The sequence below is a fragment of the Erigeron canadensis genome, chromosome 1, assembly GCF_010389155.1.
Source record: "Erigeron canadensis isolate Cc75 chromosome 1, C_canadensis_v1, whole genome shotgun sequence".
Taxonomy (NCBI): domain Eukaryota; kingdom Viridiplantae; phylum Streptophyta; class Magnoliopsida; order Asterales; family Asteraceae; genus Erigeron; species Erigeron canadensis.
In genome coordinates this window covers 39,607,005-39,622,477 of record NC_057761.1, presented here as the reverse complement: position 1 = coordinate 39,622,477, position 15,473 = coordinate 39,607,005, and the positions used below count along the sequence as shown (strand labels likewise).

Here is a 15,473-nt window from a genome sequence, read left to right as displayed (position 1 = left end):
TGAGCAACCAACATCGAACTGAAAGTTTAACAAAGTTATAACTGAAATCACAATTCTTGAAATTCTTCTTCCGAGTCCACATTAGCCAAGGCATCAACATCAAGCATAGTATCATCCTCGTGTTCATCATCATCATCTTTGTAGCGCGATCTTTTGCTGGTTCCTGTTTATGTTAATGATGTTTCATAAAATAGATGTCGCTGGTTGCTGTTTATGCTAATGCTGCTTCATAATATAGAAATTAAGATAGAAAATAACATAGAAATCATACCTAATTGATGTTTATGTTGCTGTTGCTTGAGGTCACTGATGCTCGGTGGTTATGAGAAATTAGGTTTGGGGGCTGTATTTTTCTGGTGGGTTTTATTACTCATGTGTTTAATTGACATATGAGCTATTGAAAAGAAAAAGAAACACATTTATTTTATTAAGTTAGGCCCAAAAATGGAAGAAAAAAAAGAAATTGCACCAGTAAAACCACTAATTTCACCGAAATTTAAATAGTTGATTTTCGGTCAAATTTCAGTTAAAACCACCGAAATTTCGAAAACGATATTAAAACCGAAATTATATCCCACCAAAATACTACCGAAATCGATACTAGCCCCCCTCATCATGTAATGAATAAAACGACGCCTTTGCTTCCTTTTTAGGCTTTAATCAGAAAATTCTCGATCACCAGATTCAATCCCCCCAAAACCATCCCGATTTGGCGATTTCTTTACCCCAATTAACCAGACCATTACATACACCATTTCCATATCTATACATCTATATAAATCTATATCTATATAAACCTTCCAATTAATCTACTCTAATTTCCCCCCTTTTTTTAATAACCCTAACCCTAACATTTTCCGATGGCCAGCGATAACGAAGACCGCAAGCACCGTCGTTCCTCAGACGAGGAATCAGAAGAACCCTCAAAACGCCGCAAGCACCGCCACCACCACCGTCGCCGCCATCATCGTCATCACAGCCGGAAACACGACGCCGGTGATGAAGAAGTTTCCGATATGGCGCCGCCTCCTCCTCCTCCGCCGGTTGAAAATTCGCGGCCGGATTATGATATGGAGGAAGGAGAGATTGTTGAAGATGATGCTGAATCTGGTGAAATCAAAACGGTCTGTTCGAATTCCCCTCACTTTATATATATATATACACGCACATATATATATATTATAAATTTAAGAACTTGAAGTGATTTAACTTGCAATTAATCAATATTTAGTAAATCAATTTTTTAGTTGTTACTGAATGACTTACTTGCTTTGATATAAAGTTGACTAATTTCTGTCAACAAGATTAGTTTGTTGTTATTTAAGTTTTTTTTTACAATGTTTTTATAAATTTTTATGTGTGTGCAATGAAATCATTGGAATGTTTTTGAGGGTTCTTACAAATGTTTTAAGATGGCTGTTGCAACCAACAGAAAATGTGATATGAATCTGATAAGGAGGTATGCACTCCACCAGTACAGTAATCATCTATTTTCCAGGCCAAAGTTTAAAAATTTAGGCGTATCCTGAAGACTACTACTACCATTGATGATTTTCAACTGATTTGTAAGAACTGGTCACATGTCTCTTGTTTTCTTTTCTTTTCCTTTTTTTTTTGTAGTTTTTGAATGTGTTGTATGGTGTTAGATTTTTTGGATTGGTACCTGTTGTAGATTTGCGGTTAATGTTTCGTATGTGCGTGTTTGCAGGAAACTGATGGCGATGGGGTAGTGCCTAATCATAGTATTAGTTCCTTTCTGAATGACGGGGACCATGAAAAGGATGTGTCTAAGATACGGGAAACTGTTGATGAGGAGGAAAACCTATCTGAGGAGCATAATGATAATGGGTATGTGAGAGCCGAGTCTCGTAAAGGAAATGGGTATAGAAAGAGTCACTATGATGATGATTATGAAACGAAGGATAGAAAGAAATCTCATTCTAATGATAACCATTTGAAAGTATATAAAGAGTCATCAAGCAAAATCTTCAATGAAAGGAGGACAGAAGATGCTGCTGCTACAAGTAGGTCTAGGTCTCATGAACAGGGTAAGGACCGGTCTCGGTCGCGATCTCGGAGCATTCCTCGTGGAGCGTCTCGTCTTGAGACACACAGAGAGGAGGTTGAGTATTATACATTCAGGAAACATGGTAAAGATGGTGATCCTGAGAGAACTAAGAAACTCACAAAGGATTATCCACATGTTAGTCGCGATTCAGTTAGGGATAGGGAACGCGAGCGTAGTTCTAGCCGTAGCCGACACAGCCAACAAGTAGATAGGTATCACAGTCGAGAGCCTAGAGAGAGAATTAGAGAAGGAAGCTGGGATGCAAGAGATAGAGATAGATATAGAGAGAGGGACTTGAAAGAGATGGATAGGGAAAGGTCCATAAAAGATAGAGAGAGTGACAGAAGAGAGAGGGATAGCCGGCATCGAGAGCGGACGAGGGACATAGATTCGGAGAGAGGAATTAGTAGAAATAGAAGAAATTATAACTATCATGATGCGACTGATGGTCGTGGTAGGGGCAGTGAATACAAAGATCATAGATATGAAGAAACAGATTACAGAGACAAATCTAAGAAATATGAAGCACAGGAAGCTGATAGTCTTAAAGCAGATGAAGATACTGGGAAGATTAAAAGGTTTGTTATATGCATCTATCTTTTTTCAACTAATGCTGTATGATATATGTATTTTTTGAAATCAGCTTCTTTTTTTTAGGGAGGAGGCTGACGAAGAGTTATATCAAGAAAGATCTTCCTTGCAAGTTGAAGAAGATGAAGAAGAAGAAGATCTCAACAGAATAAAGGAAGAGAGTAGAAGGCGTAGACAGGCTATCCTTGAAAAGTACAGGGCTAAGTCAGAGCCTCGCTCACAGGATATCGGTAAGTTTGAGAAAACTTACAACTCCTTGTTGAATAGTTGGTTTGTAATGGTTACTTTAACTATCATTTGACGTTAACTTTATTGCGCGTGTCAGTGAAAGAAGAATTGGAAGAGCCTTTGGATTTTGTGGATGCAGCTAAAGTAAATTCAGGCATTCTTGATAGTCACGGAGAAGGGTCTGATACTAATACTGGGGACACACCATTTTCTGTTGGGAGATCACCTCCCCAAAATGGCAATTCTGTTGTTGAAAGGACCTTTGGTACTGGCGGACTGGGAGAGGGTACCCCAAAGGTGTGTTTTTGTTTTTTACTTTACCATAGGTATGCTTTCTGTGTACTTATTTCTGTCTTGCTGAATTTTACAGAGTGAGAGATCAAATGGAGATGGAGATTCGCCACCCCGAGTTCGTGTAACGGTAATTTTTATCTTCTCAACCCTTCTATGTGTCTGTGTTGTGTCTATTCCGTGTATTTTACTAATGAGCTTATTTTGTGAAATGCACAGAACGAGAGATCAAATGACATGTTCTCCGATGATATATTTGGTGAATCACCAACTGGAGTACAAAAACATGTAAGTCACTGGCATAAAATTTTTTACACATACATTTGCGTGGACTAAATTTAATGATGTATTATTTAAGTTGCTTAAATTATTTTTTGAAACTAGGATACTTAATAACTTGGGCCTAACTTAATGTATTAGTTATGTTCGCAGGGAAAAGGTGATGGACTGGCTATTCATATAAGTGGCCTTCAGGATAACTGGGATGATGCAGAAGGGTACTACAGTAAGTACTCTAATAAATTTATTTGTCCCATGCTATAGGATTTCTGAATCTCTAATCAAACCTGCCTGGTGTTCTCTACTGCAGAATATCATATGTTTGAAGTACTTGATGGTCGTTATAAAGTTGATGCTGCTCTTGGTAAAGGTGTTTTCTCAACAGTTGTTCGTGCTAAAGATCTCAAGGTTATAGATCTCAAGGCTAAGAATCCCAAGGCTATATCTAGTGATCCAGAAGAAGTTGCAATAAAAATCATACGCAACAATGATAAAATGTAGGCTTTAAAAGCCAGAGTTTTTTTTCTTTTCTAGTTAAGAAATTAGGGCACTGCAAAAAGTCTAATATTTTGTTCCACTTGTTCTGAACAGGTATAAAGCTGGCCTAGAAGAATTGGTGATACTGAAGAAGTTGGTTGGTGAGGATCCAGAGGATAGACGCCATTGTGTTCGGTTTCTTTCCAGTTTCAAGTACCGGAACCATCTTTGTTTAGTTTTTGAATCTCTTGAAATGAATCTTCGTGAAGTATTAAAGAAGTATGGTCGTAATATTGGTCTTAAACTAACTGCTGTAAGGGCCTATGCTAAACAGCTCTTCATTGCTCTGAAACATCTTAGAAACTGTGGTGTCCTTCATACTGACATTAAGCCTGATAACATGCTGGTTAGTATGAATTTTTTTATCTTTGATTTACAGGTTTTGTTTTATAAATGTTAATATTTTAACTCGTATAATAATCAGGTAAATGGCGCCAAAAACGTTTTAAAGCTTTGTGACTTTGGAAATGCTATGTTTGCTGGGAAGAATGAGATCACACCGTATCTCGTAAGCCGCTTTTATCGGGCTCCTGAAATAAGTAAGTTCTGTATCAGTTGTTAGATTGATCAAGTATTTGGGAGCAACTTATTGACTAGTCAAACATTTTTCTGTGCAGTTTTAGGGTTGACCTATGATCATCCTGTCGATATGTGGTCGGTTGGTTGTTGCTTGTTTGAGCTGTATACGGGTAAAGTCTTATTCCCAGGTGGTACAAACAATGAGATGCTTCGTTTTCAGATGGAACTCAAAGGTCCTTTCCCCAGAAGGATGCTACGGAAGGTGTTTTTTTTTTTAAAAAAAATTATTTTGGCCATTCCTTATACGTACTCTCTAAGAGTGTTATTTACAACTTTCTTTCGCCACATTTTGTAGGGAGCATTCACCGAACTTCATTTTGATCAAGACCTTAACTTTGTTGCCATAGAGGAGGACCCTGTTACCAAGAAGGTAGGCACACATTGTTAATTATAATTTCTTAGTACTCTGTTAATATGTAATATGATACATTTGTTTTAACAAAAATTTCAGATTGTGAAGAGGCAGGTTAACATTAGGGCAACTGGTATCAGTTCCATTTTGAGGAGCTTCCCTGGAGAGGATCCAAAGATGGTAGCCAACTTCAAGGATCTTCTTGAGAAGATATTCATGTTAGATCCTGACAAGAGGTTAACTGTGCAACAGGCACTGGGTCATCCCTTCATCACGGGCAAGTGATAATGATGCTGGCTGAGAGAACTGCTGTTGTATTTTATCATTTATGATATAAATTTCATTTCCTTCTCTAATCATTGGGCATTTATCTGTCTTTATCTATGTGATGGCTTAAGAACTTCGGACACACTTCCTGACATGGCCCAAGTCAGCAGATGACCTCGTGGCGGTTCTTTCCGTGGAATGTGTACTGTTCTATTGTAAGATAACTTGCCACATGGCGTTACTTTTCTTGTACTCATTCTTGATGATGAACATTAAGGAATGTTTTATTTTAAGGATGTTTCTTTTTACTTTGTACATTGAACCTCAGCTTCTCCTGCAACTCTCTCTGGATGATGATAGAAATATGGTTTTATGTTTGCTTGTGCAAAAAACTTTTAAGTACTTTTATGCTTTTCCTTTTTCACTTTCAATGATGATATGTTGGTTACTTGGTCCTTCGGTGACCATTTACTATACTAAGCCAAGGGGACCCCTGTTCCAATTTCTTTGTTTTATGCACCTAAAGATTCCACGAGTCTAATCTTTTCTTTCATTCAGGAATCCACCAGTGCTATGAGGCCATCAAAGCAGTGCTTTAGAATGTTTAAAGGCACTTTGGAGAAGGTATTTTGGTTTGTCTGTTTGGAGCTTACTGTGATTAGTTATGATTTTTATTAAGAAAAAGTTCAACGCTTTCGCCACATCTTTAGAGAGTCATGGTAATCTTTATGTTTGGATTAGCATTTTTTAAGTTGAGCACCGTTTAGCTTTAAGAATATTCATGCTAGAGTTTGTATTAATTCTTTGGAAAGTGCGAGCACTGATACATTTCCTGCTTGTGGTTTCTGATAGATGAAATCTGTTCCCTCAATTGTAGAATATAGGTGCAAGTGTTGAACTATATGATAAACAAATGGCTTCATGCCTTCTTTTTGATATATTTTTTGCGACATGTTAGGAAATCTTGTAGGTGACATAATGCTTTTTCTTGATGCTAGTTAAATAATTTGATACATATCTAAATCCCTATTCTAATAAAACTCTATTCCGCCTGATTTATGGTTTGGTCAATCTGGATGATCATGCATGGAGATATGTTGGCTGGAGCTTCAAACCTTGAGCACATTCAGTGAGTGATCCTGTCTAGATTTATTGCTTTAATACTACCAGTGGGTTCCAAAAATATGTTCTGACATTTCTTTTTGCTTCCTTTTGTCATTTAGGGCAGTCTGTCGGCTTCTCTGACTTTTACTCCTGTAAGTATTCGTCACCATGAACGCACATCTGCTAGTTACAGTAGATTCATGCCACTCATGCATTTAAACTGTATATCACCTAAGATTAAGTTTCAATGAACCTGGAAGAATGGGATTATGTAACGGGGGGCAATGCATATATCAGGTATTATGTAGTGTAAGCATTTTTTCGGTTACATAAAGTAACTTAACTATGAAGCCCGGATAGGTCATTGAAGCACCCAATGTGCATATTATTTTGTTGCGTTACATGTTATATTTTACAGAACAAGTAATTTGCTTGCTCTGCCAATGGCCCAAAACTGATTTGTGCATCTGGATGTAGATGCCAGTTCCGCTTAAATACAAATTAGATGGATGGACATATACATGTTAGATAGAAACTTGCCCTATGTCACAAATAGTTTGGTTAGGTAACTGTGTGTCTAGTTGTGTAGTCAATTTCGGTGGTATAGCAGTGGCATTTCGGTCCTCTTCTAGAATTTCTGTCCCGATATTTTCGGTGAAATTTACCGAAATCTCACCAAATTCGGTCCAAATTTCGGTGGTATTTTGGTTTTCTGGGTTTTTTTAAAAAAATTTAATTTTTTGATTTTTTAAAGTTGTCTTTGTCCAAACTTAAATACAACATAATAAACACTAATTTTTGCAAGTATTAACACTTATCTATCAAATATTAACACTTTTAAGCTGGCTGTTGATATTTAGATTAAGTATTAGTAGTAATTGTATATATAACCAACGGGGTGAAACCCCAGTGGTACCGCCCCCTAACAAAGAGTTATAGGCAGCTAAAAGGCGCGGGTTCGAATCCTTGTTAAGCAGATTCCCTCTACCTAGTTCTCTGGGGAGTCACCGGGCTGTAGTCTATGCGGTAGTGACTCAACGTACCTATTTGGTACATGTGACCAGAGGGTTCCCACCCATTTACCCTTAATTATATACTGTATATATATATATATATATAATATAGAGAAAAGTGAATTCATGGTTGTAGAACTCGTGGATCGGGATCGGCGAGGTGGGGAGACATGACTTTTTAAAAATCGGGGAGATATTGGATTAGGTCATTTATATAAAAAAATAATAATTTATAAAATTATATGTATAAAAAATAAATTTAAAACATAAACAAAAGAAAACCTGACAAGTTTATTATAAAAAAAATTCTTTTAATTTTATAGGAAATAGAAAAAATAAACAATCAAGTATGAATTCACGTGTTGTGTTGTCTGCCACTATTTGGTTATTTCTAAGACAAGAAAAGGCTATTCCTCTCTCTTCCATCTTTTCTTGTTTTTTTCTTTTTTGAACGGCATCTTCTTCAACCCCTTCTTCCATCATCTCTCCTTCAAACGCTAACAACCATGTATCCACAATCACCATCATCATTGGCTACGGAGAAGACGACTATTCTTCGACCACAACCATCTCTGACCAAAAGATCCGAATTTCAGACCTGTTTTGTGGCGGATCCGGTCAATTTTGACCGTTGATTGCCATTTGACCGCCACTGTCCGATTTCTGGCCGATTCCGGCAGTTTCGTCTCCTCACACCACTGATCCTGATTTTGAATCTGAGATCGGCGGGTGCAATCGATTTTTACAACAATGAGTGAGTGTGTGGTTGTCATGTACCTAAAGCTGGTATAGAACCCTCTTCCATACTAATAGTTTACTCGTAATATTTATTGTATAATTAATAAATGTTTGGCCCCCCATGTTTTTTATGGATCAAAATATTGGTATGTGAGGGAATCCCTCATATACACACACACACACACACACACACACATATAGGGGGAAGTGAGTACAAAATCGTAATTAATGTACATGAATTTTGCTTATAAAGTGTACTTGCTTTAAAAAGAGCATGTGTTAGGCGCTGTGGGAGTGTGGGGTGTTCTGCTTGTGCATTTGGTTAATCAAGGTGAAGAGATATATTGTGTTCTAAGGATACCAGGGCCTGTAATGCAAAAGATTGAGAATGTAAAATATACTGATCATTAAGTGCACTTTCTAAGGACTCTTTTATATAGAGCTGTTAGATTTTGTAATGTTTACAAGTCAATAGCTTATCGTTCAAAAAATCAGAACCTTAGATGTGGGGCAAATTTTCAAACATTTTTGCTTCTGTTCAGTACCAATGGTTTTCACTCTATTAATTTGTCCAAATTGATGATAAATTTATAGCTTTAAGTAGTTGGCTGACAGAGTGCATGGTTTTTGTTTTTGTTTTTTTTTTGCCGTGAAAGTTACTGGTTCTTCATTGGTGTTTTAGAATATAAAAAAAGTCGGACCATCATTGTGAATGTTATCAGCCCGATGCTTTTGGCAGTTAAATGTAATTTTCTGGTGCAAAAATGTATGATAGTGTGCCTAAGAGCCTAGGAATGAGAATATCTGATTTAGAGGACGTTAAATCTTGTCCAATCCTGAGTCTGTCTAAACTCAAGGACGATACTTGTTTTTGCGTGTTGATTGAACTTAACATTGCTAGCACATAGCTTTGTTACTAAAAGAGCAAGAAAGCAGGATCTTTAGTAGTTTCCCGGTCTGATTTGACTGGCTGAAAGGATCATTTATATTTGAAAGTTGGTTGAATTTAGTTTATTTTTTCCCATGTAGGGCAGTGGGGGGATTGTTTGATTAGATTGGCCACAGTGATGCTTTAATTGGAATTGAGGTTACTGGGTAACACCTGTTAGTGTATGCATAACTGCTATGGACTTAGACTTATCTTCATGTCATGCCGATTGCTAAGAACATGGATGGGGGTGGGTAAGCCTGGTAACATGTTGAAATAGGTTCATGTCAGAGCGGCCTAGGGTAGTTTTTTTTAGTACGAGTCTTTTCAGGTGTTCGACACATGTATATCTAATGCGTGTGCCCATAACCACCTTCCATCTACCCTTTTCTCATTTAAGCTTTGAGCCATGGTTGTAGGGTCATCTTGACACCACTAGGCCAAAGGCCCTACCGTTCTTTCTTATCTCTGTTCCGTATTTGTGTGTTAACGAAGTTTTGAAGGCATAAGCTGGCAGGCTGCTACAACTACTCACTTACAATCTCGTAGTCGTAACTGAACCCTTTCTTACTCAGCCGATGGAACTATCTAGGTATGTCTAGCCGTGTAGGCACATATCAACGGCAGATCCAAAGTGGCAGATCCAAGTGCGGATGTAAGAAAACAACATGGGTGTGTAACAAGCATTTGACCGGATGTCAAGCAACCATGTTTATAACATGAAGTACACTTTAACCCAAAAATAAATCTATGCTTATGCACCTTGTTTGTCATGATATGCCAAATATTGAATCAGGACTTCATTTACAATTGTATGTGGGTATGTGATAGTGATTTTCTACATTTGTAAATCTAGTTTTAATTCAATGCTACAAAAATGGGACATGGCATGTGGTGTATGAACACTTGTTTTTAGGGCAAGATGTATTACACATTTTAAATATGTGCTTCTTACATGCTTTCGCAGTATTTTCTAAGATAGACAATTGGGATTGGTTGTTGGTATCTGCCTGACTGCATGTCTATAAGGTTCCTTTACTGGCTTGAAGGAGCCCAAATAGATCTGTTATCGGCAGGGTTGCAAATTGAGTGGGATCAAATGTCAAGCTGGTGTAGTTTAGGGAGGTGGCGCTACAGAAATGTCTTCCAAACTATGCTAATTAACTATTGATTACGAATAAAAGAATTAATAATAAAACGATAAGAATCTACTTATGATTTAACTTGTAAACTATTTGAATTGGGTGTCGGTCTATCTATTTGTATGGATTGTATGTTCTCTGTCTTTCTTTTCAACTTTTCTTACTTTGATCAAGGTCCTGAACCTAATAGTCAAAGGTGTTTGTCATTCAATATTTTGATGAGGTTCAGTTATCTCGTGTCCTTTCCCCTTAGAGCATCAAAGCAGGAAAATGCCTAAAAGGTAAGGAAAACTCTTCCTGTTTTTGGTTTTTGGACAACTTAAATCTACTTGGACCGTCATTGTCTTAACTTCTTATTTAAATCTAGTGGCTGGTCACTCTTATTGCAATGTGGAATAATCTATGAAATCCATCAGCAATTGATGTTTTGTCATATGATGCTCAAGTTGAACGCCTCCTTTAGTTCTCAACAAGTTTTGAAAGCCATGTATGCTTGTGATGCTTGGGGTTTCTGACTCCTGAATTTTTTTGAGATTGCTAGGTAAATAAATTGAGGTGGCTTCATTTTGGCACGGCCATTACACTGTTTCACATGGAGCCAAACATGGGTTGTTTGGTTTATGTAAGCATCCAAAGAAAAAGGTCATGAAAGATCCACGTTCATCTGAGCTGCTAGGTGTTAGTGTACTCAGTGGGTATGTGCAGGTTCTCATTTGTTAGTATTATTATTATTTATTATTTTGACAAGGTTTCCGGTATACAGGGTTTTTTTTAACTATTCGACTTGATATGCTATTACCATGTTTCTACCATATGGTTTTCATTTGATGTGCCTTGTCAAAACTTGCCCTTCAATGCAAAATACCTGCTGTGTTAGCTTACATGAACGTGACTGCCACTATCTGATGATGCATTGGTGAATATGCATTGACTTGCATCGGAGAAAGACTGTGTTATATGAACTGGTAAAAGAACTGTAACATGGATTCAAATAAAGAGAATTTGAAGTGATGTTTGGATGTTTTCCAGGTTTGTTGGTTAAATAGTATACTCATTAGACGAGGCTTGATCTCATTTGTTACTTCCATAGTTCCATTAAAGGTAACGATTTTTCTGCTCATGAATTTTTCATTTGGAGTTTATTTTCAATGGACTATAAAACATAACATAAGAGTTTTTGCATAGATCCAGACGCAAAGAAAATCAGTTAAAATATATGTATTGGCTGAAATGCTTATTTTAGTCGGCATCAACTTGATGGGTCTACTCACATGTTATCAATCATTTGGATTTAATTACTTTGTACACATGTAATAGTTTTTTAGAATTAATCTCAAAATATAGTATATATAACATTCCAGTGAGAACAGTCTTAAAATAAGAACGGTGAGAACAATTAAAAAACATCATTTTGATGCATTAAAAATTCATAAAACTAACATAGTGTTTAACTAATTATCATTATTTAAGTGTTTAGCAATACATTTATCTGTCAAAATCAAGAAAATCACGTTTTTTGTTTTGTGCATCCATCTTGGATGCATATTCATCAAAATGATGCATCCAAAAAAAACGTGATTTTTTCACTTTTGACGGATCAATATGTTGTTAAACACTTAAATAATGATCATTAGTTAAGCAATATGTTAGTTTTATGAACTTTTAATGCATCAAAATGATGTATTTTAAGTGTTCTCACCGTTCTTATTTTAAAACTGTTCTTATTTGATCTATATATATATAGAGAGAGAGAGGTTATCCAATAAGAAAAAAAAAACAAGTAAGAACAATTTTGGGCCTTAGGATATTATGATCTATGGTTGAGATTAATTGAATGATATTTTAATTTAAATAAAGGGAAAAAAGGGCAATGTTGGAATATAAGAAAAAGAAAAAAAAACACGTTTACACTTTAGAAAAGAAAAAAAGGAAAACAATAACTGCCATATATAACCGACATCCATGTAATCGTGTTTCATGTTTCCATATTGTAATTTTGCATTCAATTAACTATTAACTTGTTTTACGTATTGATGATTGTCTTTTAATAATACTAATATAATAAATTTTTAGATTCTAAACTTTTTTGTTTTATGGATGGAAACATGTTGGTTTGAATTGTACATCTCTTATATTTTATGTATATTCAAAATTTATATATAGAGAGATAAATATAAAATTTGGTGCATCCATGATTTATTACAAAAAATATTATATATGTAAAATTGTTAGCCTTAAAATTTTTATGTATATCTATAATTTGGTGCATCCACAATTGTTTATGTGTATGTAAAACCTTTTACATCCATTATTTATAGTTATAATTTTGTGAATCTATAAATTTATAATTTGTGCATCAAGATGCATCCACCATTGTTTATGCATATGTAAAACTTTTTGCATCCATTATTTATAATTATAATTTTGTGAATTTATAAATTTATAATTTGTGCATCCATAAATTTGATGCATCCACCATTGTTTGTGTATGTAAACCTTATGCATCCATAATATATAGTTTATAACTTTATGCATCCATTATTTATAATTTATAATTTTGTGCATCCATAAATTTATTCTAGAAAATTAAAAAGGATAAAACAACTAATGGTATAAATTTTGTTATTTAAAAAATTGATGTGTTTAATTTAATTGCAATCAAATAAATTGAGATGGAAGTTTTTTTTTTCTCTTACGTAAAAGGAACTAGAATAACAGGTGGTTACACTTTCAAATTAATTGAAAAATAAAATCCATCCCATGTTAAAATTCCTATTTTACCCCTTATTCTCACCGTTCTTATTTTAAACATGTTCTTATTGGAAAGTTACCCTATATATATATATATATATAGGGTAGAGATTTAAAGAGAATGTAGCTTAAAGAGAGAAGTTATAAAAACTTACATGTGTAGACTTGTGTAAGGTATAAAAACTTATATATGGCTAATGTCATTTTGACCCTCAAGTAAGTATCATCATCTTGAAAAATAATAAATAAAAAAAAAAAGAAAAAGTTTTAGAGTAAGAAGTCATTTTCCTTTAATTTTTTAATTTTTGTAATTTTTTAAATTTTTTTATGCGGTTGGTTTTCAATAAAAAAAATTTAAAAATGAAAAATAAAGAATTTTTTTAACAATCTTTTCTTTCTTTTCTCCTTAAGCAACCGTCTCATTTAATCTCTTTCATTTATAGGGTAGCGTTTGTTGAGAGCAGTTTTAAAATAAAAACCGAAAGAATGAAATCACCTTTGAATAGAACTAATTAAAAACTAGGATGATTAAAAGTAAATTTGAAATAATAAAAGTGATTAATGTCAAGTGTCTTTTTACATAATTAAAGGACAGAAAGGTTATTGAAAAAAACATTTTGAAAATTAAAAATAAAAGTTGCAAGTGTAATACACGATGTAATTGAAGAAAAGCAAAAGCAGTTATCGCTTTTAAAATAGACTATGCATCTATTTTTACAATAAATTAGGCATCCGTTATTATTAAACTAGATAGATAATAATAGGTTGTGCATCCATTTTATGAAAATATTGAATTTGGAAAACTAAATTATCTATACAATAAGTAACCGTTTAATAGATAATAAAAAATAAATATATTATTTTTATCGTCTAGTTTACCCTTTAAAATGAATGATGACGTGGCTGTTCATCAATGGTTCTTATATGATACGTATTTTGATTATAGATATATTGCCGTATTGGATGCATATATATATACAATAATAACTAGTACACTCAAGCTCGGTCCACTAGAGTTTATAAACTTCGATAAATAATGTGAGGTGAACAGGATAAGGACGTCTACCCAATCTAAATGTTGATCAATGTAGACAAATTTTCATTTATCTAACGTGGACAGTAATCGAACCCAAATATGACCAGTGAGGAAATGATCTAATATAACTCACGCAATGAAGAAAATATTTGTGGCAGAAACCATATATGACCAGTGAAGTTAACGGCCGTCGTAGCGACACTCTTAAAAGCGTCATTGTACTCATTGGAGCCGGAACTAGTAGATACATCGTTACTATTATGAGATGAAAGACACATGAAAATTGTGAAGTTTTAGATGAAGAACGAATAAATTTTGGAGAAAAAAAAAAGCATAAAGAAAAAATTGATTAAGATGGAGGAGTTGATCGTTTTGTTCTACGAATCGCAATAGATAAAACAATAACAAAAGAAAAACCATGAATTAGTCATCATAAATAAACAATTCAATGAGAGCAAAAAGTATAAAGAAACAAAATGGCATCGACAGACAACAAGAGTAGAATTGCTGAACGTATCTCCCCTTCTTTAAAAACATCACCGTGTAGACTTCGTAACAGATTTCTTTTTCGCTCATTTTTATTTGAAATTGGGGATGAGTTTTGTGAGAGGAAGGATATGAGTTTATACAATAGTGAGATAAGATGGTGATGTTAAATGATGTAGGTAGATAGGAAATTTAAAGATGGTAGATGGAGAGATGAAATTTTAAAGATGGATAGATTAAAAGTGTAAAAGTGGGTAGTTGAGATGGTAGAGTTGTTAATCACATCAACTGAAGCAAAAAGTGATGAGTTTCCACAAATCTTCTGAACTATTATTATTATCGTTATTATCGTTATTTTCATTTGTTTTATGATATTAATGGAAGCAAATAGATAAAAAAGAAAAATAAAAAAAATTGTTGGTTTTTCTGAATTGAGAACAAACCAAATAAAATGACGAAAATGATGATGATGAGTAGTAGTAGTAATATTGTAATAAAGCCTAGTTTAGAATCTATTTATTAATTTATATTGTGTTTATATGTCATATGTTAGGATGGATACGACAACGACAACGGTACTCAATTTTGGCAAATGCCGAGACACAGGGGAGGTAAGATGTAGACAGATTTTACCTCTATACAATGGTAGAGAGGCTGCTTCCAGATCCACCGAAGTGGAAGGGACCTCCGGCCCAAAGAGTTTAAAAAATATAGTTAGATCCACCAAAGTGGAAGCTTTAACCAGATGTGAATAATCTCGATATCAAACTCTCAATCTCTAATACTCGATCTGGATCTTGAAATCATAGGCTCAATCTCCGATCCAAGATCCAGGAGAAAGAGTCGTTAGAGATGAGAGAGAAAGAGAGATATCGAAGACCGATAATATGTTATGATGGATAGATGGAAAAAATTATGCGAATTATATAGCCAATAGTGTGGGAGTGTTGGAGAAATTTGTGTGGTATATACTAAGTTCATAGGGTGTTGTTTTGTTTGGTGTCTCTTTGAGTTTTATTTTTATTGTAAAATTTATCTAGTACTTTTTTTTTTCTTTTCGTATTGATATGGCTTTTATACATA

At 34.6% G+C, this 15,473-nt stretch overlaps 1 protein-coding gene across 8 annotated transcripts; it reads left to right on the top strand.

Annotated features, from left to right (window-relative positions):
• Nucleotides 1–605: 605 nt before the first annotated feature.
• On the top strand, nt 606–11,237 carry LOC122598859 (serine/threonine-protein kinase prpf4B-like). Of its 8 annotated transcripts, none has more exons than XM_043771354.1 (18): nt 606–1,124; nt 1,709–2,646; nt 2,726–2,889; nt 2,985–3,184; nt 3,258–3,308; nt 3,398–3,466; nt 3,599–3,683; nt 3,768–3,954; nt 4,049–4,340; nt 4,419–4,533; nt 4,612–4,775; nt 4,869–4,943; nt 5,025–5,407; nt 5,751–5,816; nt 6,070–6,321; nt 6,416–6,448; nt 10,659–10,808; nt 10,881–11,237. In XM_043771354.1, exons 1-13 carry the CDS (start codon nt 861–863, stop codon nt 5,208–5,210), a joined length of 2,790 nt encoding a protein of 929 aa, XP_043627289.1. In that variant the 5' UTR covers nt 606–860; the 3' UTR covers nt 5,211–5,407; nt 5,751–5,816; nt 6,070–6,321; nt 6,416–6,448; nt 10,659–10,808; nt 10,881–11,237. The 8 variants fall into 8 exon arrangements, with proteins under 8 accessions (XP_043627289.1, XP_043627294.1, XP_043627321.1 ...); XM_043771359.1 differs by having other exon boundaries at nt 10,659–10,812; XM_043771386.1 differs by having other exon boundaries at nt 3,611–3,683; nt 10,659–11,237.
• Nucleotides 11,238–15,473: the final 4,236 nt, after the last annotated feature.